This window comes from Nannobrachium achirus (genome assembly GCF_963921795.1).
Source record: "Nannobrachium achirus genome assembly, chromosome: 21".
In the NCBI taxonomy this organism is placed as follows: domain Eukaryota; kingdom Metazoa; phylum Chordata; class Actinopteri; order Myctophiformes; family Myctophidae; genus Nannobrachium; species Nannobrachium achirus.
Window position 1 is genome coordinate 57,611,333 of NC_137828.1, and position 27,317 is coordinate 57,638,649.

The 27,317-nt window shown below is 43.0% G+C and overlaps 2 protein-coding genes across 2 annotated transcripts; both read right to left on the reverse strand.

Annotated features, from left to right (window-relative positions):
* acot9.1 (acyl-CoA thioesterase 9, tandem duplicate 1) lies at positions 1-26,422 on the reverse strand. The gene is made up of 16 exons (XM_080752008.1): positions 26,327-26,422; positions 24,596-24,681; positions 23,191-23,217; positions 21,702-21,747; positions 19,190-19,360; positions 18,593-18,630; positions 18,169-18,252; positions 16,698-16,801; positions 16,234-16,307; positions 14,761-14,828; positions 14,405-14,516; positions 14,216-14,306; positions 13,384-13,469; positions 4,225-4,312; positions 3,425-3,575; positions 1-2,012 (listed from the first exon to the last, which is right to left on the reverse strand). The coding sequence occupies exons 1-16, from the start codon at positions 26,338-26,340 to the stop codon at positions 1,957-1,959; spliced, it is 1,296 nt and encodes a 431-aa protein (XP_080608134.1). The 5' UTR covers positions 26,341-26,422; the 3' UTR covers positions 1-1,956.
* On the reverse strand, positions 8,842-12,771 carry LOC308306907 (uncharacterized protein). The gene is made up of 2 exons (XM_080751963.1): positions 12,593-12,771; positions 8,842-12,486 (listed from the first exon to the last, which is right to left on the reverse strand). Exon 2 carries the CDS (start codon positions 12,479-12,481, stop codon positions 11,213-11,215), a length of 1,269 nt encoding a protein of 422 aa, XP_080608089.1. The 5' UTR covers positions 12,482-12,486; positions 12,593-12,771; the 3' UTR covers positions 8,842-11,212.
* Positions 26,423-27,317: the final 895 nt, after the last annotated feature.

The following is a 27,317-nucleotide window of genomic DNA, read 5'->3' on the forward strand; positions in this document are numbered from 1 at the left end:
ATAAATACAAGTTTATTTATTGCATTTCAGTAACATCACTGACTGGAAAGATCCATCAGAAATGGCCTGTCCTCTAAACTCATAATAACCACCATAAAACCTTCTAAAAACAAAAACAAAAGATAAAAAAGCGCCCCTTAATTATAAAAGTGAATATAAGAAGAAAAGAACTAAGTAGCTGCAGGGAAGATTATTGTGCGTACAAGCTGCATAACATACATGTAACATAAACATAACCGTTAAAACAATACAAACAATGTCTGGAGGTCATTCTCAGTTACAGACTGCGCTGGACGGATACAGGATAGGTGGACACTAGGGACATGTGGACACTATCTTCAGTAATGTAAATGTGTAAGTAAACATGATGTGAACATCCACGGTACATCATTTTCAGACTTTATCCTTCAACTTCTTGTTTACAGGTTTTGTAGCAGTTTGTAGCAATTTTAGAAATATTAGACCTTAATATTGTCGAATGTTTAAGCATGCAATGATGGTTAATGATCATTAATATCAAATATTTTATTTTTAACATTAATTTTAATCGAGGTGCCCAGATGTCCCTAGTGCTCACCTGACGTGTTGCCCTCCTATAAACAGTTGATAGTGTTGTGTCCTGTTAGTTTGAAGTACGTTCTAGTGTTTCCTGTGTCCTTTGTAGACATGATACCTGTGTTGTCTCACCCTGTGACTTATTGATTATCTGGTTCACTTGTGTCTTCTAGATCCCTGTGTGTCTAGCTAGCCTATAGTGTGTTGATAGTGTTTTTGTGTTTGATGGACTGAATTTGTATTAACAGTTTGCAATCAGTACAGAGGTATAATGATTGCATGGTTTCCTCCGCCATCGGTGTGTGTGTGTGTGTGTGTGTGTGTGTGTGTGTGCTGTGAATGAGTGAATGTAAAGGCACAATCATTGTAAAGCGCCTTGGATAATGATGCCATATACTGTAAATGCACCATTTACCATTTTCCATTGTGGTCCTGAATGTGGTTTCAGTTCACCTGTGTAGAGTTAGTCCCTGTGTGATTATATTACCCTGTGTACTGTTTGTAATTTGTGTTGTGTTTGGCTGACATGTGAAACATACAGTAATCCCACATGGGTGTTTGTTGTGTTTTTTTGTGTGTTTTTTATGAATAAACAGATGAATGTCAGCACTGCCTCTTTGTCCTGCATTTGGGTCCAACAAAAACTTTGAGATCCGTGACATTATCATTACAAAGGCAGGCAACTCCTCTCTGTCAGGTAAACATAAGTAACTGTGATTCCAGGTGTAACAGAATAGTACTAGGCAGGTTACACTCTTCCTCCCAAGACAATGGATATGAATATACAGTATGAATATTGTCAGCAACATGGACAACCTAAGTGCTTTGATATAGATATAAATGACATGAATAAAAGGCACCCACCATTTCTATATCGGTCCTATCGATTTTCTCCTAAATGTAAACTGAATCTTTAGATAATAAAGTGTAAAGCTGAACATCATCAAACATAATCATCAATGCATATTATATACTTTGGCAAAAAAATAAAAAATAAATCTACATTTCGCAACGAGAATGAACTCCAAGAAAAATGCATGTGTTTACACACACACACACATTGACAGTGCAATGTCTGGATCTGCTTAAGGCCTTGACAGACAGGCTTTCGATGTGTTTTAACAGCGGGCAACTGCAGGCGACAGACGGCTGCTTCCAGTAGTGCGTTATTTGTCAGTGGGACCCGGCAACTACTGGCGATGAGGCGATGGTGGAAAAGTGGGCGCCCAAAAACATGAAAATAGTTTATCTTTGGGCGACATCGTGATAGCCAATCAAATTCATGTGTTGACGACAGGAACAACCACAAGGAGATTTTTATCGACCAGCGTCGGCGGCTGTTGCCCACTGTTAAAACGTAGAGTGTTGTGTAATGAATGTATTGTACAGCAGGTTCTTGGCTCAGTGCTCCAAGGCCTGATTAAAGTGCCTTTTCCCATCCAGGTACAGCATTGACTCTATAAAAGAATAAAAATTAAATAAGACAATAATTGATAACAACGCTATAAGTTATGTAATCAAACTGGCATAAGTACTACGCAAACCCTATGAGAAGTCAGATAAACTGGTCATTATATTCTTTTTATATTTGTGCTTTGCAGTTTTAGGTTCCACAACTCAACAGAATTCAGTAATACAAAAAACATTGAACGCCATCATCTAACATTTAGAACTTCTGTTGAAGTTTAGAATACTGTAAGTCAAAAAATGTATGTTACAAAAACTATAATATTATTTTGTTTCCACAATCCTTCAAGACGACTAGTGACCATGATTGATAAACTTAATCTAAAATATCTGCCAAAAATGATCAGTAATAGTTGTGTGGTTGTAAAGTACTGTTCAATATGTGGGAGGCATAGTGGCATACATTATTTTTAAATAATAATCCTCAGGCAGGTCTGTCACAATTATTACATAATCGCCTTATCGCAATTATTTTACATAATATTTTTTAGATAATCAAAATTATTATTATCATTACATAATCGTTATAATTGTTTCCATGTCCCTTATCTGTAGGACACAAATAGTGAAAATAGCAGATCTAAGAGGGGTTGTGTGCTTGTAGACCTGCTATTTTCACTACTTTTGTGCGACACCCTTGTATGATAAAGAAAAGCTTTCATTTCTGAAACAAAAACTTGAAAATGTGAAACTTGGACAGAGGTGTTTGCCGGACAGCGACGATATATATAGTGAAAACTAAAATGACAGATGCTTTCCCGGATTGAAAGAAACAACATATGGGCTTTCCACGTCTATATGGGTTAAGTCACTGTAGTTCTCAACCTGTTGGTCGGGACCCCCAGGGGGGTCCCCAGATTATTCTGGGGGGTCCCCAGATGATTAACTTAATGTGCAACATTGTTTTCTCACTCAACAGTAAACAAACCAGCACACAGTTTAAGTGTATAGAGGGTATCTGCACAATTCTATAGTGACAATTTAAGGACTTTTTAATACCTCTAAAATGACAAATTAAACATTGGCCAAATTGTCAAATATTAGAGGCAGAAATTGTGAAAATAGCCAATAGTGAAAATAGCAGCCAATAGCAACCAATAGTGAAAATAGCTGATCTAAATGTAGATCAGCTATTTTCACAACAGAACCGGGCCTGAAAAGGTTGAGAACCACTGGGTTAAGTCATGTGTAGTGTCTGTGTGTTGCAGTAGGTTCCTACTAACCTCCGTAGGTCTTGTGTCGTGTGTGTGTGTGTGTGTGTGTGTGTGTGTGTGTGTGTGTGTGTGTGTGTGTGTGTGTGTGTGTGTGTGTGTGTGTGTGTGTATGTGTGTGTGTGTGTGTGTGTGTGTGTGTGTGTGTGTGTGTGTGTGTGTGTGTGTGTTGCAGTGGGTGACAGACTAACCTCCGTAGGTCTTGGGGACGATGTTGGGGACCTCGATGTCGGTGGAGAAGGTGAAGTGGAACACGTTGGTGGTGTTGTGCTGCCGGGTCAGAGGGTCCAGGACCTCTGTGTGAACTCTGACCTGGATGTTCTTGGCTTCCGTGTAGCATACCTGACCAGACAGAGAGCAGTAGAGATGGTTCACCGTTAAAACCGGGAAGGTATCCGTGTCACTTTAGATTTAAGCTACATATACAAGTGTGTCATGCTTTTTCAAAAATGGCAGATCTACAAACTCATAGCGCATCACGTTTCGTGAAATCGTGTAGATTTGTGCAAATCTTATAATTATGTATATAGTGTAACATTTTTAACTCATAATTTTGCTTCTGGGAGGTCCCTGGAACAAACAACTTTGAGATGGGGGTCGGCGGCCAAACACATATCAGTTTGGGGGTCCTTGACATGCAAAAGTTTGAGAACCACTGATGTAGGCACATAACGTTTTTCGGAAAACTGTTAGGATTTAGAAGGAATGTCTGTACATACTTACATAGGACTTTTTTGTGTTATCCTTTAAGACTAAATGTTTTACTGTAACTCAGTTCTGTTTATTCAATTGATAAAATACATGCAGACAAAACCGTATACACATTCTGATATTGACCAGTCACCCCGAGGTTATTGCAGGCATGCGTGTGTGCGTGCGCTCACACTCTCTCTCTCGCACGGACGCACGCACCCACGTCGCACGCACGCACACACACACACACACACACACACACACACACACACACACACACACACACACAAGCACATACCTGTGAGGAGAGCAGCAGCAGGGAGCCGATCTCCACAGGCCTCTGGAACAGAATGTCATCAACAGCGACCAGGTTGGGACGACAGCCTCTGTAACAACACACAGAATGAACTTCCAAAACTTTTCCAGGATATTTAGCCCAATTTCCAGGACTATACTGTAACAATCATTCAGCGCAATATAGAGTCTCTTACTCCTATGTGCAACAATGCCCAAAGACAGGCAGTGTAGCAAACATAAAGCATAAAATAGTATAATTCCATTCAAAATGTTGTGCCAATTCTTTTTGCTACAATAATAATAATAATAATAATAAACTTTATTTATATAGCGCTTTTTAAGACAGAGTCACAAAGTGCTTGACAGTAAAAACGAAGGTGCAGCAAAGAAAACAAAACAAATCAACAATATCGTTACAGTAACATCATATCAGAAATAGGAAAAGCAAAAATAAGAAGATATAAAAAGCATACAAGGAACAATAAAAACAACGGTGAAATCACATGTGCTAGGGGTTGAAAGCAGCTCTATAAAGGTGGGTTTTTAGCAGTGTTTTAAAACGGGGCAAAGAATCAGCAAGTCTTATATGTTCCGGTAGGGCATTCCAAAGCGTTGGGGCTCTGAAAGAAAAGGCCCGTTCACCTCTTGTAATGTAATTACAGGTAGGAATGATCAGCAGTCCTTTGCCTGAGGATCTAAGAGCACGAGACGGTTCATAGGGGACGAGTAGATCAGATATATAAGAGGGTGCGAGGCCGGACAGGGCCTTGAACGTGATGAGTGAGATTTTAAAGTCTATTCTAAATGAGATAGGTAACCAGTGCAGGGAGGCTAAAATAGGTGTGATGTGGTCAAATTTTCTGGTGCCAGTTAAAAGTCTTGCAGCTGCGTTCTGAATGAGTTGGAGGCGATGAATTGATTTTTTAGAAAGGCAGGAGTAGAGGGAATTGCAGTAGTCTAGGCGTGAATAAATAAATGCATGGGTGACCTTTGTCAGATCAGGGGTAGACAGAAAGGGTTTAATTTTAACTATATTCCTGAGATGGTAGAAGGCAATTTGGACAACCTTTTTTATGTGCGTTTCAAGGGAGAGGTCCGAGTCGAGGAATACACCCAGGTTCCTGACTGTGGGTTGTAGGTTGGGTAGCAGTGGCCCGAGGTTATTTATTATGGGAGCTGGGTCTTTGGGCGGGTTAAATACTATAATTTCGCATTTGGTGTTGTTTAATTGGAGAAAGTTAACGGTCATCCAATTTTTTATGTCGGCTAAGCAGGAATGGAGATTGGCAATGGAAAGGTTGTCGTCGGGACTGATGGGTAAGTATAACTGAGTGTCGTCTGCATAGCAGTGGAAGTTAATGTTATGTGCCCGTATAATGTTTCCCAGAGGAAGTAAGTAGAGGGAGAAGAGGATGGGACCTAGAATCGATCCCTGGGGGACGCCACAGTGTAGGTGGGCCTTAGACGAAGTCGACTCGCCGATGCAAACTGAGAAGTGTCTATCGCTCAGATAGGAGTGGAACCATTTAAGGGCGGAACCAGAGATGCCCACACAGTTCTCCAGGCGGTTGATGAGGACAGCGTGGTCAATAGTGTCGAAGGCTGCAGTCAGATCTAAGAGGACAAGAACGGAGGAGTTGCCTAAATCTGCTGCCATGAGGAGGTCATTTACGACTTTCAGGAGGGCCGTTTCAGTGCTGTGGAGTGCACGAAAACCTGATTGGAATTTCTCAAAGAGATTGTTTCCACTCAGGTAGTCGACCAGCTGGGTGAAAACCACCTTCTCTAGGACTTTCGAGAGGAAGGGAAGCTTAGATATGGGTCTGTAGCTAGTCAGCGAGGAGGGGTCAAGGTTGGGCTTTTTTAGAAATGGGGAGACCAGAGCCATTTTGAAATAAGAAGGGACAGTGCTAGAGGACAGGGAGCTATTGACAACAGACAGGATGTGGGGGGCGACAGTGGGCAAAATCTCTTTGAGGAGGGAGGTGGGGATGATGTCTAGGGGACAGGAGGAGGGTTTCATGTGCCTAATGATGTCCAGGAGAGTAATAATAATAATAATAATAAAACTTTATTTGTATAGCACCTTTCATGACATGAAATGCAGCTCAAAGTGCTTTACAGAGCATAAAATGAAGCACACGTGCTTAACAGAGAAAAAGTAAAATAGAAATAAAAAATACATAAAAAAGAGATAAGTAAAATGATTACAATAAAGCAAGAAAAAATAAAAGCATAGAACATTGAAGAACAATTTCAGAGCCGTGCGGACGTCAATAGCAGCATAGGGATTAAAAAATTTAGCTAAAAGCAAGAGTAAAGAAATAGGTCTTGAGCTGTGCTTTAAAGCTATCCACCGAGGCTGCCTGTCTTAGGTGTAGTGGTAGTTTATTCCAAGCTGTCGGTCCATAGAAGCAGAAAGCTGCTTCACCATATTTTTTATATGTCATTGTTGGCACCTCAAGTAGGTCTGCACTAGAGGACCTGAGTGGGCGGGTTGGAACATATCTATGCAGGCAGTTATAGAGGTACGAAGGTGCCAGACCATTTAGAGCTTTATAAACAAGTAAAAGAATTTTAAAATCAATCCTAAAAACAACCGGGAGCCAGTGTAGCGACGCTAAAACTGGAGTAATATGTTCTCTTATCTTAGTTTTTGTTAAAACTCTGGCTGCTGCATTTTGAACAAGTTGTAATCTGTCAGTTGTTTTCTTTGGCAGACCAGAGAGAAGTGCGTTGCAGTAATCAAGCCGAGAGAAAACAAAAGCGTGGATCAGCGTTTTTGCATCGTTCAGCGACAGATAGGCTCTAATTCGCGCAATATTTCTAAGGTGAAAGAAGGCAATCTTCGTGACATGATTAATGTGTGTATTAAAATTTAATTCAGCATCAATGATCACCCCCAGGTTCTTAACAGAGGTGTTATTTTCTTTAGCCAGGTTACCAAGTCTATTTATTATTGATTCTCTCTGGGCAGTAGAACCTATTATGAGAACTTCTGTCTTGTCCTCATTTAGCTTGAGAAAGTTCTCACTCATCCAGCATTTTATGCTGGACACGCACGTCAGCAATGGGTCTAGAGCACAGGGGTCGTCCGTAGCCACCGAAAGGTACAACTGGGTGTCATCAGCATAGAAATGGAAATTCACACCGTGAGCGGAAATAAGTTCTCCCAGCGGCAGTATATAGAGGGAGAATAATAAAGGACCAAGAATCGAGCCCTGTGGAATACCAGAGCAGATGTTGTGTTTGTTTGACTCGAAGTCAGCTAGATTAACAGAGTAGCTTCTGCCTGTCAGATAAGAGCAAAACCAGGACAGAGCTGTACCTGACAGTCCTACCCAGTGTTCGAGACGTTGTATTAGAATTGTATGGTCAATTGTGTCAAAAGCCGCCGATTGGTCCAGCAGTAGGAGAACGGACACATCTTTGTTATCAGCAGCCACCCTAAGATCATTAATAACTTTTAAAAGTGCAGTTTCTGTGCTGTGTCCTTTCCTGAAGCCGGATTGGAATTTGTTGTGCACCTTATTGTTCTGCAGAAACACATCCAATTGATGAAAGATAATTTTTTCTAGGACCTTGCCCAGAAAAGGCAAATTAGAGATGGGTCGATAATTATCCAGCACGGACGGGTCAAGGTTGGGTTTTTTGAGTAAGGGTTTAACTACAGCCGTTTTCAGTGAGTCTGGAAAGACACCTGATTGTATAGAGCTGTTTACTATTTTTAGGATATCTTCAATAACACAGTCTACAACCTCTTTAAGAAACGGCGTGGGTATTGCATCCAGCGAGCAAGAAGACGATGTCATTTGCGATATGGTTTTACGAAGTTCCTCTTCATCAATTGCACAAAATGATACTAGGCTCCCCCTAGATTTATCGATGCTTTTACACATGGCACCATTAACCGCATTTGCATTTGTGACAGTATTATTCGTAATACCAGCTCGAATGTTAACAATTTTGTTGTCAAAGAAGGATGCAAACTCATTACACTTTGCTTTAGAGGCAGGGAGTGACTGCTTGTAGGACTGGGGGGGGTTTAAAAGGCGTTCAATGGTAGAGAATAAGACCCTAGCATTGTTCTTATTCTCATTAATAATTCCGGAAAAATAGGCCTGCCTAGCCAGACGCATGGTTTTATTATAGGTGGCTGTTGACGCCTTAAATATCTGTAGGTGGATAGTTAATTTATTTTTTCTCCAAGCTCGCTCTGCTCTGCGGCATTGTTTTTTGAGTGAACGTATATGATCGTTTATCCAGGGTGTTACTTTGGAATTATATTTCTTTTTAGTTTTCATAGGAGCCACTATATCCAGAGCTGACTCCAATTTAAGATTAAAACGTTGAACCATATCATTTACTGAGGGAATATCAGGAAGGCGGGGTGCACACGCAAGAAGGCTGGCAAACTCTTCTGCTGCCGAGGAACCGAAAAATCTCTTTTTTATAGTATATTCTCTATTGTTTTTTTCTAGATCAGAGACAGTCATATTAAAACACAGTAAATAGTGGTCTGATAAATCAGGCTTAGCGATAATCCTGTCCATAGAAATATTTAGCCCTTTAGAGATCACAAGATCAAGGGTGTGGCCTTGATTGTGGGTTGGCCCGGTAACATGCTGATCAAAATCAAGGGAATGCAGTAACTGTAAGAAACTCATAGCTGTAAGATCAGTAACAGTGTCCACATGCAAGTTAGTATCACCAGCAATAAGGGTTCTCTCATAGTCCGTGGAACAGATAGATAGAAGTTCAGATATTTCTGTAAGAAATAAGGCTTTACTACATTTTGGTGGGCGATATATCGTAATCATTAGAACAGAGGATTGACTCTCAAATAAGTTAGCTTGATATTCAAAGGATGAAAAACTTCCAAAGGACAGGCACTTGAATTTAAAAATGTCAGAGAAAATGTATGCCAAGCCTCCGCCTCTTTTTCCTTCGCGCACTGATTGAATAAAGTGATAGTTTGGTGGGCAGGCGACGCCAAGTGCAAAAGCTCCATCGTTGCCCAGCCATGTCTCTGTTAAAAAGATTATATCTAATTTCTCTTCACAGATTATATCATTTACAGAGGAGGACTTGTTTAAAAGTGACCTGATGTTAAAAAGTGCCAGGTTTATTTTATGACATTTTACTGTACTATAGCCCCTACAGGGAATGTAAGTTAAGTTAGCTAAATTAGCAGAGCCACTGCTTATCCTGGACTCTCTATTTGAAATTACAGTAGAAATGTTGTGAGCCTGCTTAATAAAAGCGCTTGAAGGAGCATCGGGTCCAGATACGTTAGTTGCTGGGTATAATGGACCCAGCTGACATCAACGGCTAAACGTATTGTCCAGCTGGGAGGCCTGGGTCTTCTGTCGTTGTGGTCGTGGAGGGATGGGTGGGGGCGAAAGAGATATTTGAGTGAAGGAGGCAAATGAGAAGGCAACTTCTGTAGCATTTGAGATGGGCACTACTGCTACAGACTGTGTGTTAGTCAACTGAGACCTGATGGAATTAATTTTATTGGTGAAGAAGCTGAGAAATTGATCACAGCGTTCTGGGGAGGCTTGTAGGTTAGGATTTTGGGGGGCTCCTACTGCCTGTTCAATAGTCCTAAATAGGGTGCGTGAGTTCTGGTAGTTGTTGGAGATTAGATTGGAGAAATATAGAGCTCTTGCAGCTGAGACTGCCTCGTTGTAGCCTTTTAGAAGGTCTTTTAAACTTTCATAGAAAACAATTAGTTTGGAGGTCTTCCATTTACGTTCTGTTTTCCTCAGTTCTCTTCGCAGGGCCCGAGTGTGGTCATTGAGCCATGGTGACACTGGCTTAGACAGGTGGGACTTTGTTTTGAATGGGGCAACAGAATCAAGGGTGGTATGGCAAATGGTGTTGAAGTAGTTAAGCTGAGTGTCAGTAGTGTCAAATGCAGCTGGAGCGGTGGCAGAAGAAATAAAAACAGACCTAAATTTACTGGCGGTTAGGGGGTTAATAATGCGAGAGTATGTAGGGGCTGGGGGTGGCATGGGGGGAGGGGGATTCAGTGCATTAAAAACAATGGTGTAATGATCCGATACGCCCGAACGGCTGGTTTCTAGGTTTGAGATGTTAACCCCAGAGGACAATACCAAGTCGAGTGTATGTCCCCTGTCGTGTGTAGGGCCAGTAGGGTGAAGATAGAAATCAAAAGATTCCACGAGAGTGGTGAAATCTTCGGCTAAGGTGTTATTGGGGCAGCAAATATGAATGTTGAAGTCACCCAACAGAATTACTCGCTCAAATTTAGGCATGGCGAGTAATAAAAGATCTGAAAATTCTGTGATAAAAGATGTGTTGGGTTTAGGAGGACGATAAACTAGAATACACAGCGTTGACTGTTGCTTGAAGCAGATGGCCTGGTGCTCAAATGAATTAAAATCTCCAAATGAGATGGGAGTGCAGGAGAAAATTGAATTATAAATAATGGCCACACCACCTCCACGACCACGACGTCCACTGCAGCTGGAGGGCCTGGATTTCTGAAGGTAGGTATGGGTGGGGGGAGAGGCTGCATTCAGTAAGCTAAAGTCGTTTTTTAGCCAGGTCTCGGTGAGGAAAAGGATGTCAATATTGTTTGTAGTTATAAAGTCATTGCAGACGAATTGTTTATTATTAAGCGACCTGACGTTCAGCAGTGCAAGTTTGGCATTGTTTGAGGGTCTTTGTGATGTTAGGGGGGCTAAAATCAATTCTCTAAGGATTCTGGGAACCGTAACATGGAGCAGGTGGGAGTGTGTTTTTCTGGAATGCTGAGTGATTAAAACGGGGATAAATGAAGGAGTTGGATCTATGATGGTAAAAACGTGAGTGGGTCTAATATGGGAATTAACAGTGGAAGTAACGGAGGAAGGTCCGCCCGACCATAGGGGGGCAGTGTAGCGACGTTTGGCGCTTGGGTGGAGCTGGCCGGATGTGGCCAGGGAGGGGGTGTGGACAGCCTGGTCAGACGGAGCAGAGAGTCAGGATTGTTGTGATCGGTGAGCGGCCACAGATCTGCGTAAATTGTTCATTAAAAGTTTGCAGCCTAGGCTGTTTGGATGTAGGCCGTCGGATAAAAATAAAGAGGAGCGATCCCAAAAAAGAAAAAAGTTTTGGATATAGTGGAGGTTGGTAAAGAGACATACGGATTGAAGCCAGTAGTGGAGTGACGTAACGCGGCTGAGACCAATATCGCCTCGATTAAGCGTGGGAAGTGGACCGGAGATGTGGACCGTTAAACCAGAGTTATTGAGGAGCGTGAAAATCTTTGTGAAATTGGACCTGCATTCCTCTGAGCGGCGATCATTTGTACCAATATGGAGGAGGATACTGGTGATTGTGGATGGGAGTGAAACCAATATGCCAGGGAGTTTCGTGAGGATATCAGTGGTGGTCGCGCCAGGAAAACAGAGGGTTCGTGCGTTTGCGAATTGGACATGTTTTGTGATCGAGTCCCCGACGATGGCCATGGTGGGTGAAAACAGAGGGAGAGGAGTGGGCAGCGAGGGGGGTGTGTGTGGAGTACTATCCATCGGGGGCAGCGGGTCTATGGTGAAAGGCAGTGATTGAACAGCCGCTTGGATAGCAGTGGCAGGTTGTGCAGCGGGGCTGTCGACGGCCTTCTGCGAGGGAGAGGAGATGGCGGGCGAGGACCTCCCCGAACGTCTTCTGATAGCTGACCGTAGCAGCTGGCCACGGTTGGAGGTGGGGGGGACTCGTCCCCTATGTGGCCGGTGAGCAGCCCCCGGCTCCGAGGACGGTGGAGGGACATTGTGGACAGGGACAGGCAGTGAGGGACAGTCTTGTTCCAGGATGGAGAATCTATTGGAGGTGGCGATTTTTGATGCTTGCGGGAGGGGCAAGCGAGGTGTTACGCGCCCGCCGGCCGTCTTCCACGGGACTGGTGTGGAGCAGATCGGGTGCTCTCGGCTAGGCTCAGCGGCTCGCCGGACCCAGCAGCCGTCCTCGTCCAGACGCATCGGGATTGTATCATCCAGATCAGTGGGAGCTGAGGTGGCGGTCGTTGTCGCAGCAGGACCGGTGCGGAGCGTGACGCAGGTGTCGTTGGGCTGGGGCTCAGGTCCCAGGATGGAGGCGATGTCCCCCGGGGCGTTGAGCAGGGAGTCCAGCAAGGTCTCATCGTCGCGGATCTGGTAGAGCCTGGACACTCTGCCTTCCAGCTCGGACACCTTCAGAGTCAGGCGGAGGCAGCTGTCACAGTCGGGACTTGGGGTGAGTACTGCAGGCATGTTTCCTAGGGGAGAAAGATAACTGGGGCCAGTAAAAGTGATTTTGGTATAGGCAGGAGTAGTTAGGCTGTAAGCAGAGACTTGGTAGCGGCGTCTCGGGGCGGCACGTACCCGCAGGGGCCACCAAGGTGGCCCGCAGAGTAGAAAAGATAAAGCAGTCAGTCAGTTCAGTTGGTCCAGGGACGGGACTTACCCGCCAGGCCCAGAGACTGGGCCTATTGCGTTGGATGGGTCTGTCGGGTGGTCTCTTCTCGAGCAGCGGTGGTGGAGGGTAGAGTAGCCTAACGAGGCTAGCTGTCAGACCCGACAGGCAGCAAGTGCTGTAAAGCCGGCTAGGTGTCAGACCGGTTAGCTGTCATGCTACCGGCGTGTAGTGTCGAGCCCACGTAGGAAGAGATCCGTAATGCTCACGATCAGAGTGGCCGATCGCAATAATTCATGAGCCAATGTACAGAAGACAGATAAAAGTAGTGTGGCCCAGGTTAAGAAATAGAATTAAAACCTATAAAAGGTTAAAATATATTAAAAGTGGCGGTAGTAGTAGCAGCTAGAAAAGCACAGTGATGTTAGTCAATGCAGTGACTAACATCACTGTGTAGATATTAGTCTGGAATCTCTGTATGGAACCTGCATTTCCAAGACGAGAATTTAAAAAATGCCTCTGGTGATAAAGCCACCCCATATTTGCATACTGGGCCCTGATTGGTCCCTCACTACTTCGGAGGAAGTGAAATCCAATCACAGCTGAGAGGTGCCAGAGCAAATCAACAGAGGATTCGTCTGGTTTCCAGGCTAATTAAACAGACCAGGTTTTCTAAAACTTTAAACATATTTGAGTGACGAACAATCAATGAAAATAAATATGTTTAATTCTGTCTGCGTGTTACTGTGCTCTCTCTCACCCATAGATGCAGGCGTTGGCCCAGCCCAGCTCATAGGCTTTCCTCATCAAGAAACCTCCGAAGATCCTGTTGAAAATGTTCCTCTCCTGGAGAACACAACACACCCCACAGAGTGTCATTAAATGTTGTTCTCCTAGAGAGCACACACCTGCAGAGAGACAAACTGTTGGGCAGACCTTCTTACTCTGACAGACACACAGCTTTGCACAGTCACAGTCAAATACTACACATCCCATCTTGCAACTCGGCCGCCAGCATCATGGAGTGTCTATTCTCCACAGGCTTCGGTTCAATGCTGATGCAAAGAAACAGCTTTATCTCGGAATCTGCTTCCAGAACGCCAAGAAGGCCGAGAGCCGCTCTTTTTCACAGCAACACTGGAACGTGACGATAGGCAGCGGTTAGGATTTTAGTCTCGCGACGCAAACAAACTGACGTCCATTTTAAAATTGTCAGATTACACAACATGCACATGCAAGTGGCTTCCGGGGCTCTTCAAAATAACGTGTAAGTGAACGGCGGCACTCTACAGGACATAGAATTTTCAAAACAATGGCAGCCCATGTTTATCATCAAGAAACCTCCGAAGATCCTGTTGAAAATGTTCCTCTCCTGGAGAACACAACACACCCCCCAGAGAGTCATTAAATGTTCACTATGAGCAGCCAGTGAGAACGGCTGCATTCATGAACATGGAACGGAAGAAAATCTGTGTCTGCATGTGCACTTATGCTTGCTTCGTTCACCTGGTCGATGTCAAGCGTTAATGTTCCCCCCCAACCATCACCACCACAAAGTTGACTCCTCTTTACTGAACCACCCTGCTACTCACCTGGGGATGACAGATCTCCATTCCTTTGACTTTGGCATCCTCCATCCACACAGAGTTAGGAGGCAGAACCCGACTCCGGAAACTCACTGTCCTAGAAGAGAGCGCAGGCACGGGCATGCACCACTGTAAGATGCGTGTGACTGTCAATGTTTATGAATGTGCGTGTGTGTCTATGTTTGGATTTCATACTTAGAATCCAGGGTGTTGAGGAACAGACTGTGTACGATTTTCCTCTCTTCGGCTGCAGGAGCCACCTTCAATAGAGACGCAGTGCTCAGCTCCACACGACGGCTCTTATTGTCTGGACCACACACACACACACACACGCGCGCGCACGCACGCACACGCAGGCACACACACGTGTTACAAGTTGGTCATTACGATGTAGAAATTGGGCTTTCAAACTGTTGTCCCTATTTGGACATTGCATTCATTGCAAAGCGCCTTGGATAAGGGCGCTATATAAATGCATCATTTACCTTTTACCAATATATACTTATACAGTCACGTTTACATGCATGTCCAATCACTCAATTTTCTCTTACCTTCTCCTTCCTGAAACAGTTTCTCCTCTTCTGGCCCCTCAGGCTTCAATGGATTCACAAATGCTGCCCTGAGGGAACAATCAAGGAAATAGTAAATTAAAGCATATGGTAAAGTAAGTCAAGCAGAAAAACAAGTACAGCCCTCTGTCCATAGCCTCCGGATTGATAAACGACGTGTGGGGACAGTAATCGTATAGTAGTTTCGCACTGAGAGAGAAACTATTATCCCCAGACACACCGCCATGAAACAAATAACTTTGCTATGGAGAAGAGGGGGAAAAAATCATAGCATAATAGTGAATAAGAGTGAATTCTAGAAGGCTAGAGAATGGAATACAACCAACCTAAGGAATACAACCCATTGAGTGACCTCTAGACATACTGCACATATAAACAGATCTGCTACCTTTAAAAACATTGTTTTTCCTGTATACTATTTAAATATTTTTGAGAAGAAAAGCAATGCTGCTATTTGCTCCAAAGAGACTGCAAAGGATTGCTGATATTTGTTTCAAAAAGCTGTATGCCTGTATATACAACTTAAGAGAACAACATTTGACATAGATGTTTACAAAATGCTGTACCCCCTCCAACTGTATATATGTTCCCCCTTTTTCAACTGTTACATTTTGACACTTGCTTTGGCGATGTAAACCTATGTTTTCGCATGCGAATAAAGCTCCTTTGAATTGAATTGAATTCCGGAAAATGTGTCAAAACTGGGGGAAATGAGCCCTCTGGTGTAGTGACCGTGGGCGTTACTCACTCTTTTGAAGTAGTTTTACATAACAGGTACATGGGCCCTGGTCCCCTTGACTGAGTATCCTGAAAAGTAGGCCCATTGTAAGTACTCTGTGCTCTACCCTGAGCCATCCCATGCACCCTAGCACCACGACACAGTTTATGCAAGTGATTTCTATGCAAAACGGGGTAGTTGTCTTCTATTGTTCTGTTGGGGAGCGTGTCGCTATTGCTACAAGTAATCTTTTCGACAACCAAAACTAGCCCTAACCTCTGTGGGATGATTAGCGATAGCTATCGGCGCTCCATTGTCGAAATGATGTGTGTTCGAAAAAACGAGATTTCCCCGTTCTGTTGCCTACACAGCAATCAGTAATTGATGGGTTTCATCTGGCGTTGTTTTTTTTTAAACCTTTGTTTATTGGATTTTAACAGAAGCATCCATTGCATCCATATCTCCAACAATTGAATTGTCTCTAGCTATTTTCAGTGCATGACACTTGCGTTTCAAACCAAATATAAAACAGCCTTTATGTTAACGTGAGTCCCCCCCCCCCCCATCTCAGAATAGCACGACTTAAATCACAATTACGCCGACATGGGGAAAATTCCAGAGTTGAAAACGGGAAGAGAGGGCGATATTAAGAAGCGAGAGAGAAACTGTAAAATGAGATGACTGAGAGGAGAGGAAGCAAGTCTACACGAGAACACAGATCACATGTTCATAACTACCTCTTGTTCTCAGGATCTCTTGCCACCATGACAAACGTAGCGTCCAGAACAGGACTGTAAGCTCCGTCATGGAACTGGAAAACAGAAGCAGTCACTCACACCACAAACACCAAGAACTAGGGCTGTCACGATTATGACATTTTACATGACGATTAATTGTCACTCAAATAATTGCGATTAACGATTTAATTGTGTTTTTGTCGTTGACAATTACATTTCTGTTTGGCTTTTAGGCTTTGAAGTTGCACATGGCAGATATGACACATAACTTAAATATACAAAGAAATCGCTGACATATTTGACAACTTTATACTTTATACATAAAAGAACATTACACTAATTTCTCTCTTGGGTCACGGGCTAAAACCTTTGGGAACCACTGCTGTACTGTATAGTATTATTGTGCACTTGTGTGTGTGTTTGTGTGTGTGTGTGTGTGTGTGTGTGTGTGTGTGTGTGTGTACCTGAGACATGTTCATCTTGGCTTCAATGGAAGTCTTCCCCACCCACGTCACGTGACCGGTGAACTTGATGTCACAGTCTGGGTAGATGGTGTGCTTCCTCATGTCTGTCATCACAAACCGCACAAAATATTACCTTCCGTCACGGGCCCAAGTCTTTAGCAACACATGACTTAATGGAGCTGAACAGTTTCTGACAGTATAGTATAATAACAGGACTGGTTTTCTACAGTTTCTAATGTTAATGAACACGGTAACTCAACCAGTTTGGAGGTGATTTTAGCCATAGATGTGTGGCCCCCTAGAGCAGATGCACAGATTCTGGCTGAGCCTGGGACAGTGGTGTCACTGTCGCCATCGACCCCCCCAAAATAATCATATTAGAACTGGGGACCCCTCCACCCGGACAACACGCTATTTTCACAATTCATGGCTACTTTTGCCGCAGCAAGTTGTTTATAGAGGTATTAAGAAGGTCTTAAAATAGTGTCCTTAAATTGTCAGAAAAATGAGATTGTGGCCTTTCCGGTGAATCTTCAAAGAACTCTTTGAAAGAACGTATTTTTTTGGCGTGGTCCCATCATTGCTTACAGATTGAATGTAGACGAATGTTCCCTGGGTTTTTTACTGTGTACATGGTGTACTGTATGTGTAAGTTTCTATTGAATACTAATAAGTGGGCAATAACCAAGCTAAGCCATTATCCATTGTTAAGTTAATGTCGTTGACAACTGCAAAATTATTATAAGCTTTATTAACTGCTTGCCTTAGGGTATTTTTATACGGGTACGATCCTGTTGTCGTTTTGGTCGTTACAAAAACATGTATCGCGTTTACACCTCGTATTGGATCGTTAAGTCCGTAGGGTTGGTGTGTTTACATGACAACGCATGAATTCACGCAAAATGCTGGTGACTTCCTTTTCCTCCACCAAAGAGACTACAAGAAACTCTTTCCAGCTCCTGGCAAACTGGCAGTCTGTGGCATTTAAAAGTCGGGCGATGGAAGATTGCATTCGGGCGAGACATAATAGCTGCACAAAGTGCACATGAGCCTAAGCTGGAGTGGTCAGATTTGCTCATTATAAGCGACTTTGGTCTTGTTTTCCTGTAAAGTGTCTAGTCGCAGGTTGCCTTTGTTCGGGCTTGTTTTTCTAGTGTAGTTGCTTATTGGCCATGCTTTCAACATTTTTCTAGAAAATAGCTAATGTAATAGAGCTCAAGTGGTGAAACAGTTGGGATTGTTTTCATAGAGCTGGTCGCTTGTTTCACTCACAGAATTTGGCAACCACAGTAGCTCTAGTGGTGTTTCTAGTGGTGGTATTCTCAGCATTATTAAAAAGCCTTTGACTGCAGTGTGTGTGTGTGTGTGTGTGTGTGTGTGTGTGTGTGTGTGTGTGTGTGTGTGTGTGTGTGTGTGTGTGTGTGTGTGTGTGTGTGTGGTGCTGTTGTCTTCTGGTATCTGAGTGTCATACCTATCTTGTCCACCAGGGCGGTGACAATGGACAGCGGAGACCGTGGCAGCGCATCGTTATGGGTGTGAGAGTAACTGATCAGTACTGAAAATGAGAGAATAAGACAACAGCTCTGAACATCAGCTGAGACAGGGAATATACCTAATAAAACATTAACTGTATTTATTCATTACCACAAATAAAGGGAGAATACGGTTTTGTAATAATATTGTCTCTGTCAGGCGAAGACAGTGGCAGATTTACAAGCTCAAAACGCAAGATGTGGATCTACTTTTGATGGTTTTGAGTGACTTTGTAGTATGATCAAGTAGGGCGTAAATTTACGAAAAATACACAAAAAGTGAAAATATTAAGATAAGAGGTTTCTGCCCGACAGCAACGATATCCAGTATGACAACATTCATGTGTATAATAAATATGGTACCTGCTAAACTATCAAGATCCTCCAGGATTCTTCCAAACCTGTAAACAAAGACAGATGTGATTTAGAAGGCTGGTTCATTTAAGGTCTTATGACATCAAATGTCATTATTTTGAGGCTTTTTTCATGTTTCCTGACCTCAATTACAGGCTCAGAAACGTGAGTTCATTTGACTCTGGACGTACACTACGCATCATCATCCAGGGGAGGGTGTGGTTGTAGGGGAGGGTGAACGCAACAACCAAAGTGCTGAATGGTAAATGGTGCATTGGACCGATGCAAACACAATGGAAAGTAACAGCAAAGGTGATACACGCTCCCTTACAACCACACCCTCCCCTGGACGATGATGCGTACGTCAAGAGACAAATTAACTCACCTTTCTGAGCCTAATTATTAAAAACAAACTACATATTACAGAAAACCACTGAATGTTGAAAGGTCAGGTTTTTTTCGTGTAATTGAGGTCAGGAAACATGAGAATAAAAAAATAAAAAATGTGATGTCATAAGACCTTTAATCCAGTGTCGTACGGATACGACTGGTTCATTCATCCAGTGTTGTACGGATACCAAACCCTGAGCTGGATGCTGACAGTACCTGACACTGTTGTGGAAGGTCAGGTACTTCTCTCTGAGCTGAGGCTGAGAGCCCAGGGGCAGGTGGGCCTCCACGTAGCTGTCCTTCATCCCTCTGACCGGCAGCTCGCTCTGAGACCTGGCCAGCTGGGAGGACAAGGCCACGCGGTCCGCTAGCGCCTGCTGGTGGTCTCTGCCGGGAGTCAGAGGAGGATAATATTGTTGGAGTCAAAGAGGTGGGATTTAGGGATGGGACGATAAGCGATATTATCATTTATCGTGATAAAAAACACTCACGATAATCGTATCGTGGAGATTTCATTTATCGTGATATCGTCCTCCGTCATGCACTGGGAACAATTCATCTTTTATTTGCCGAGCTGCATATCCGGTGCCACTTAAACCCTCTATAATTGGTAAAAGGTACTTACAATATACATACTTGATAGTCTTTTTTCCACTCTCTATCAAATGTCTTTGCCAAAAAATTGCGTTGTGAGCTTGTAGATCTGCTATTTTTGATCAAATGTTCCGCCCCAGGATAATGGATTTTGATTATCGCGATGATATCGTAAATTGCTTAATTTCTTTTGTCAAAATAATCGTGATATGAAATGTTCATATCGTCCCATCCCTAGTGGGATTAAGAGTCATAGAGGATGAGATTAGAGTCACAGGGCATGAGATGACAGATGATGAGAGTCAGAGAGGTGAGATGATTCCGTGAATGAGATTAAGGCCATGGCTACACAGAGCTGGATATTTCTGAAGCTAGACATTTTTTTGTGCTGTTGGTAGGGTTGGACACGGTAACCGCCGTACCGCCGTACCGCGGTAAACCGAGGTCTACCGCGGTGTCAGTGTGCTTACCGCGGTAAAAAAAGACAAAAAAAAAGTATATTTTTTATTGGAAAACAAGCGAGTTTTAAAACAGGGGAGAAGCGAGGACCGCATGCGCTCCATGCCGCTCTGCTCTGGGCCGTGTACCACATGTTTGGAACATAGTTTGGAAGCCACATAAGTCACTCTCACTCTCAGAGACACAGACAGTCAGACCTACACAGGGCAGCACAGCAGCTGCGTAGAGGAGTACAGAGCAGCCTAAACTTTCTCTGTAATCTACACGACACAAGGATGTTAATACATACCTTGTGTTGTGGCATATCTTTTTTTATTCATACGGATTACTGGCGGAGCGCGGGCCGCGTGGACTAAAACCGAAAGTAGCTAGCCTACGTTACTATGGTAACCCGACAGTGTTGTGTGTTGTGAGCTTGTAGATCTGCTCCTTTCAAAGCCATACCCGCTGTGCTGTACGGAGAAGTATAACTCGGGCAGTCAGGCTGTGGAGAGGCGACTTTAGGGAAGATGATTGCAATATTTTGGCTTATCGGCGAACCTTAATTAATAGATACGGGGGTGCGGTAATTACCGCAATACCGGCGGTAAATGGGAAGTCGGTAATCGCGGTAACAAAATGTCGATACCGCCCCAGGCCTAGCTGTTGGGGCTTGCAGCCACATGAAGCTGGACATTTCGGCTGCGAAGCTGGATATTTTTTAAACCAGATAAATAAGTGGAGAGATTGAAAAATATCCGATTCACTGGATCCGTGTAGACAGGGAACCCGGATATCTCTGAAGACTTTACTGTGTGTGTGCTTTGTTAGACCTAGATATCTTTGTCGTGTGGACCTAGATATTTTTCTATGTGGATATCTGAAAAACCAGGATATATGAAATATCCAGCTCCGTGTAGCCATGTCCTAAGAGTCAGAGAGATGATGATGAGAAGCAAATGATGAGATGAGGTGATGATGATACAGCAGATGAGATTAGAGAGAGTGAGGATCATGAGAGTCAGAGAGGATGAGATGGTGAGAGACTCCAGATACCACTTTCTCTGGTTTGACTCCTAACCCATCCCCCCTATGGCACCCTCCTCCCTGGGAATCGTTCAGAGGTCATAAAGGGTTTTGGATTATTCCATGAGCTTGTACTTCATATACATACATGGTCTGCTTCCGGGCTCTAAGCTGGTCTAACCAGATCAATCGCAATCTTTATGACGTTGTAAACTTTATGACAGCAGTCGCCAACCGTGTGTCACGAGAGTCCAACTATGCAGGTTGATCCCAACATAGCGCGACACCCAGTCATTTCATTATGCAATTTTATTCTCTAGATGATGATCGACTGCGTTCTTAGGACTAACGTAAAAGACAACAGACAAATTATTTTAAAATGTATTTTAGTTTGGAGCTGTAATATGTTTATGTTGGTAATATTTATACATTTTGGAGAGACGGAATGACGACCTGCATATTTGGCATGACTGACTATACTGACTATACTGGACATTACAACAGTCGTTGTCCTGTCCTTATCTATATGGCACAAATGATAAGACATATGGCTTATACATTAAAGACACTGGACACTGTCAAAACATCTATCTAATCTTAAAAAAGAACATGCCCAATTCCTGAAGATATTCAGAACTTTTAATACATGATTGTTTCACACTTTCAGTACCTCCAGTTAGTAGAAGCTCCCACGATTGCCCTCAATCTGTTGCGAACTAGAAAACAAAATAGAGCCAATGAGGACTTACTCTTTCATGATGTTTTAGTGCAGAATTGTATGTGTTTAGATGTGGAGTTCCTGTATAAGTTATAAAGTGTTATTTGTCATTTGCTTGTTTTATTTTGCCTCAATCAAAACACCAGTAAACTGCAGTCTCATTTACTGCTGTCCGTAAGTCAATGTTAAGGGTAAACAATTTACTCAGCAATTGATATCTATTCATGTTGGCTTTGAAATATTTAGAAATTTGCATTTGTATTCAAATCTTTGATCATGAACATCAGTCCAGAAACGTCACCAGAAAGAGCGGTAAAACACAAGGTTGAGATTCCTTTTTTTAGAAGTACACATTTTTTATTAATCATAAAATGGTGTCGTATTATTATTACGCAACAACTTCCTCTTTGACTTAAGACTGCAACTATTGATGTCCCAATCATCATGTGACAATACAAAACAAGAACGTGAAAGCAGGTGGAAGTGGAAAAGATAAAGATAAGGCAGCCCCAAGTCAACAACAGAGCAGCCAGATAAGCATAACTCACAGTCAGTAATGTACAGCACTAAGAAAAGGACATTGTAGCTGAAATAACAAGACCAATTCTAAAAGCAATGCTACAGCAGCAGCCCCTAGAGTCCAAGCTACTAGTTAAAGGGTGGTACTTGAGGAAACGGCCATGGGGTCACCAAAATCAATATAGGTCATCTTCTGGGGTTCTTCCATAGCAGGCTCCCGCCCCTGTCTCACCCTATCTGTCCGTAAACAGTCTGCCCCCAGTTAAAAATAGTTAACTATAGAAAGCAATAAATTAATACAGTTTTAACACTCATCTGTTAATCATTTTAACACTCATCTTTTAATTATTATCATAAAAAAATTAAACAAAGTTGTCCTTTAAACCCTCTTTTCTTGATCTGCTCTTTTTCCCTCTCGACACCAAACTCTCTTTGCCGATCTACAAGCTCATATCACTTCGCAGTGCGAGGCGTTGTGAGAGTGTAGATCTTCTATTTTCTGCTAACATTCCCATCAGCATAGGGATTCTAGGTTTTAAGTGGTTAGTGTAAAAAAAAAGTCCTTTCACAAAGGATTTGGTAGTCCCCTTGTAATAACTCTGAGGACCCCCTAGGATGGATCCCGGACCCCCCGAACCCTAACCCTGTACTTGGCAGAGAGAAGTGGTCTCTCTCAGGTGAGGTTCAGACAGGAGTCCACCAAAGCTTTAAGAAGCTACGTTAGGAGGTAAGCCTGTGAAAGAGGTAAGCCTGTGAAAGCTTTCTGTCACCAAAACTGCATTCGAGTGGAAAAAGAGAGTACTTAACAGGAATTAATGCAGCATCATGCAGGGGGAATTGCTATGGAATTAGGAGCGAATTAGGAGTCAAGTAGAGGTTGTTTTCGCTGGTTTAAGATTCGCCTTGATTTACCAACACACACCATTGGCCATGTGTAACTCTGCATCTCCTGTGGAGAAACAAAACAGGGTCAAAGGTAAAGGGGCGAGGGGTCAGATGGTGTGACTGGATGGAGTGGAGGAGTGTGTATCAGACAGCAGGCATTGACACACAGATATAAAAAGCTAGATGCCTCATTCGCCTCTGCAGTTCATTGGAGCAACATGCAACAATTGTAGTCCGGACTTCCTGGAAAAACGAAGGGATCCCTGCCAATCAAGTGACTACTGGCCAATCACCAACGCATCTTTTCCGTGACTTATCAATACATCCATTTCCTGATGTTGCCTGGCTGCGTCCGTATGTGTGACACACATGGAAGCGATGCACACGGATTCCCTTGGTCCCCCGATGCATATGCCCCAGAGCCAAAGGAGGCGTCTACCTTTCTATTTGCCTGTCGGGCAAGAACAGGTCATGTTCTACTTGCCCAAAGGTTATGCCCACTTGCCTGAAAAGTAAATCTGTACTCTTGTAAAACAAATTGATGATAAATCAAATCAATAACTGCAGTGGCAACAGTCACTTTGAAAAAACATAATGAGTACATGCTGCTAGCTGTAAAAAGGTAGCATTGTTCGTTCATCATGAATAGCCAATATTTAATGAAGACTTTCATGCACTTGCCCGTCGGCAACCTGAAAGCAAACTCTACTTGCCCCAACGTTTTATTTAGTTGTCACGGGCAATCGTTAGTGTCAACATCTCAGTCAGGGAGTATTTTCAATAGATTTGGTCAAACTAGTCAGAAAAACATTTAATGTAGTTTTATGTAATTAGTGGTACTTCAATAGCTCAAATGAAATAATTTGGTTGAGAATGCGGCATAAGTATAGAGAAAAACTCTTGACAACCTAAGATACCTTGGCAACACTGCTATTGCAGTGTTGTAACAGATTATTGATTACAAATGCCAGCAGTACGCTTTGTCCTCATCAAAAACAACCCCCTCCCCCAAACTTGGTCCACTGTTTGCACAACGCACACAGCCAGACCGCAAACAAATCAAATGACACTGGCCTGTTATGGCAAAACACTTCCAACGTCATTATGCATATGCAGATTCATATTGGTGACTGATCTGCAAACAATGGAAAGCTATGCTTAATTCATACTCATTGTATGTGGCCGAAATAGCCTAACTAACAAGCTCACAAGCAAGAGCTGATATTTTTGGGCATATGACACTGTTGTACGACAAAGTATATCAATCTGGCTTCATGGAGTTATTATTGGTCACTGATCAAGGTTTGGGAGCTTTCCATGTAGCCTCCATCACAGTCTGACATCTGTGTGTAGTGAACCAGGTTTTGGGGACAATCACTCAAATCAAAAAACGCTCATGCCAATTCATCCAATTAGGTGTATTGTTTTGTTTTCCACCTTACCTTCGATCATGTCCGGAGCCATGCCCTGTTGGGACACGCCCCGCGCACTGAAGGCCCTGGACGCCCGGGACCGGAGCAACAGGAACCTGAACCAGGGAACATAGCATTAAATTAGTCTCGCATAGCCATACAACTATTCCTCAATCTGCTACAGTCTAGTCTGGAACTACACCTCCTGAATGCTATATAGAGTCTGGAACTACACCTCCTGACTGTTATATAGAGTCTGGAAGTACACCTCCTGAATGCTATATAGAGTCTGGAACTACACCTCCTGACTGTTATATAGAGTCTGGAACTACACCTCCTGAATGCTATATAGAGTCTTGAACTACACCTCCTGAATGCTAAATAGAGTCTGGAACTACACCTCCTGAATGCTACATAGAGTCTGGAACTACACCTCCTGAATGCTATATAGAGTCTGGAACTACACACCTCCTGAATGCTATATAGAGTCCGGAACTACACCTCCTGAATGCTATATAGAGTCTGGAACGACACCTCCTGAATGCTATATAGAGTCTGGAACTACACCTCCTGAATGTTATATAGTCTGGAACTACACCTACTGAATGTTATATAGTCTGGAACTACACCTCCTGAATGTTAAATAGTCTGAAACTACATTGAATGTTACGTGGAGTCTGGAACTACACCTCCCGTAATCCAAACACAGAAGTTGGCATCTGTTTGTTACTTCCATTCAATAAAATATACTTGAAAGTATCGATACATTTTATTTTTTAATTTCCATTTCTGCTAAGCAGCAAGCTATATTATGCTTAGATGACTTAGATTTATATTGAGACAAATTTACGCGACTGTAAAGATGAAACGGAAGTGGAGAAGAGAGGAGTCTTCACATCCACTTTATCTTTATGGCTTGCTCATGATCAGAGCTTCAGTTGCTCCAGACTGTATGAACACGGCAGCATTTGAACGTTGTGGGAGACAACAGCCTGGCCACGCGAGACTACATCAAGAATACTTTCAACTACATTATGAGCATACATCCTGCTCTAAATATAAACCACATACAGCAGCACTAGCACACATGTTTGCCATCTCTTTCTTGGCAGAGGCACAGTTTAGAGAGGGGACATGAGTTACTAGACAGACCCTGACAGCTGCCGGTTACTGTTACTGTATATATGAACGTGGTTAGCAAGCTGCCAGTTCAGCGGTTCACGTTAAAGAATGAAGTTTCAATGAGTTATTCAAAAAGAAGCTGCCACACCCACACCCCTGCCTCACCCTATCTGTGTAAACACAACAGTCTCCACCCATGAAGTGGGGCCATCCAGGGTATATACAGTATAGTCCATAATGCTATTCATTCTTTTACATCTATGTATAGCTTCCTGACAACATGTCATTAGTTGAGAGACAATCCGTGGGGCCATCCAGGGTATATACAGTATAGTCCATTATGCTATTCATTCTTATACATCCATACATAGCTTCCTGACAACATGTCATTAGTTGAGAGACAATCTACATAAATAAACCCATACGATTAACTCTGAACCATACACAAGCATCATAACACAATAGGTTAAACTGCATAGATAGGCATACAATACATAGATGCTGGTTAGCAGATGTGCTAATCATCAAAGTAAGTCACTCTGGTATTACATTTGATCAACATAACCTCTCTCATGTCTCAACCCTCCTAAACTCAACATAACAGTAAATCTGTGTATAATAATAATGTATCACACTAACCTTGGTGAGAGCATCTCTGCACACTGTGTTTATACTTCTTTAGCAACAAGAGACCAGATGATGAGACGAGGGTGATGTTGGTGATTTCTGTCCCTGGCAGAATGCTTCCTGGTTGTGTCACTAGAGCTCCTCCTACTCATGACGTAAGTCCAGCAGGTTTCCTCCGATGGGAAAGACTGGTGATAAAAAAAAAAAAGAAAGACTGGTGATGCGAGGTCTTCAACAGGGGGTCCGCGACCCCTAGGCCTCCGCGGGGATACTGCAGGGGGTCCCCGAAATGTTTGTAGGGGGGGGGGGGGGGGGGGGGGATACATGATTATGGCTCTTTTGAATAGCTTGTATACATGATTATTGTGCAGTTGACAGACTGTGATAGATTGATAGCATTGACATTGGTTCTCAGTTAATAAGGTATGTTTATAAATGGCAGTGGTACGGCCACATGCATTTTTAAAATAGTAATGTAATAATGTTTAATAATAGCATAGTATTGAATGCACAATAACATGGTATGTTTATGAAACACAATTTTATACATAAATATACAATATTGTAGCCTGCTCCATCGCCCCATCAGTTTGGGGGTCCCTGGCCTGAAAACATTGAAGACCCCTGCTCCAGAGCATAGAGTTGGGGTCCACTCCAGAGTCATAATAAAATAATTAAAAGGCATGGGGAGACTATGTTTTCACCCCTGTCTGTCTGTCTGTCTGTCTGTCTGTCTGTCCGTCCATCCATCCAGTTTGTTACCAGCTAATCTCCGGCACCGTTGGCCCGGTCGCTGCCAAACTGTGCACACACACTCCCTGTGGATACCAATTCAGAAACCTCTGCCCCAAATCTTTTCACATGGGCCGGTTCTAGCACCACCAGGAGGCCGATTTTTGCTAAACTAACTTTTGGCCAACTAATCCTACTCCTGTAAAGTTTGAACACGTATTTTTACAAGCTCACAGCGCATCACATACTATAGTGATACATCATGAGCTTT

Bases quoted from the DNA above. Each gene is read 5' to 3' on its own strand.
- LOC308306907 (XM_080751963.1), bottom strand. From the start codon at position 12,481: ATGCCTGCAGTACTCACCCCAAGTCCCGACTGTGACAGCTGCCTCCGC.
- acot9.1 (XM_080752008.1), bottom strand. The intron at 14,517-14,760 runs GTAAGAGAAAAT...TGTGTGGTCCAG, and splicing joins ACTGTTTCAGGAAGGAGAAG to ACAATAAGAGCCGTCGTGTG. The intron at 4,313-13,383 runs GTGAGAGAGAGC...GTGTTGTTACAG, and splicing joins GCCAACGCCTGCATCTATGG to AGGCTGTCGTCCCAACCTGG.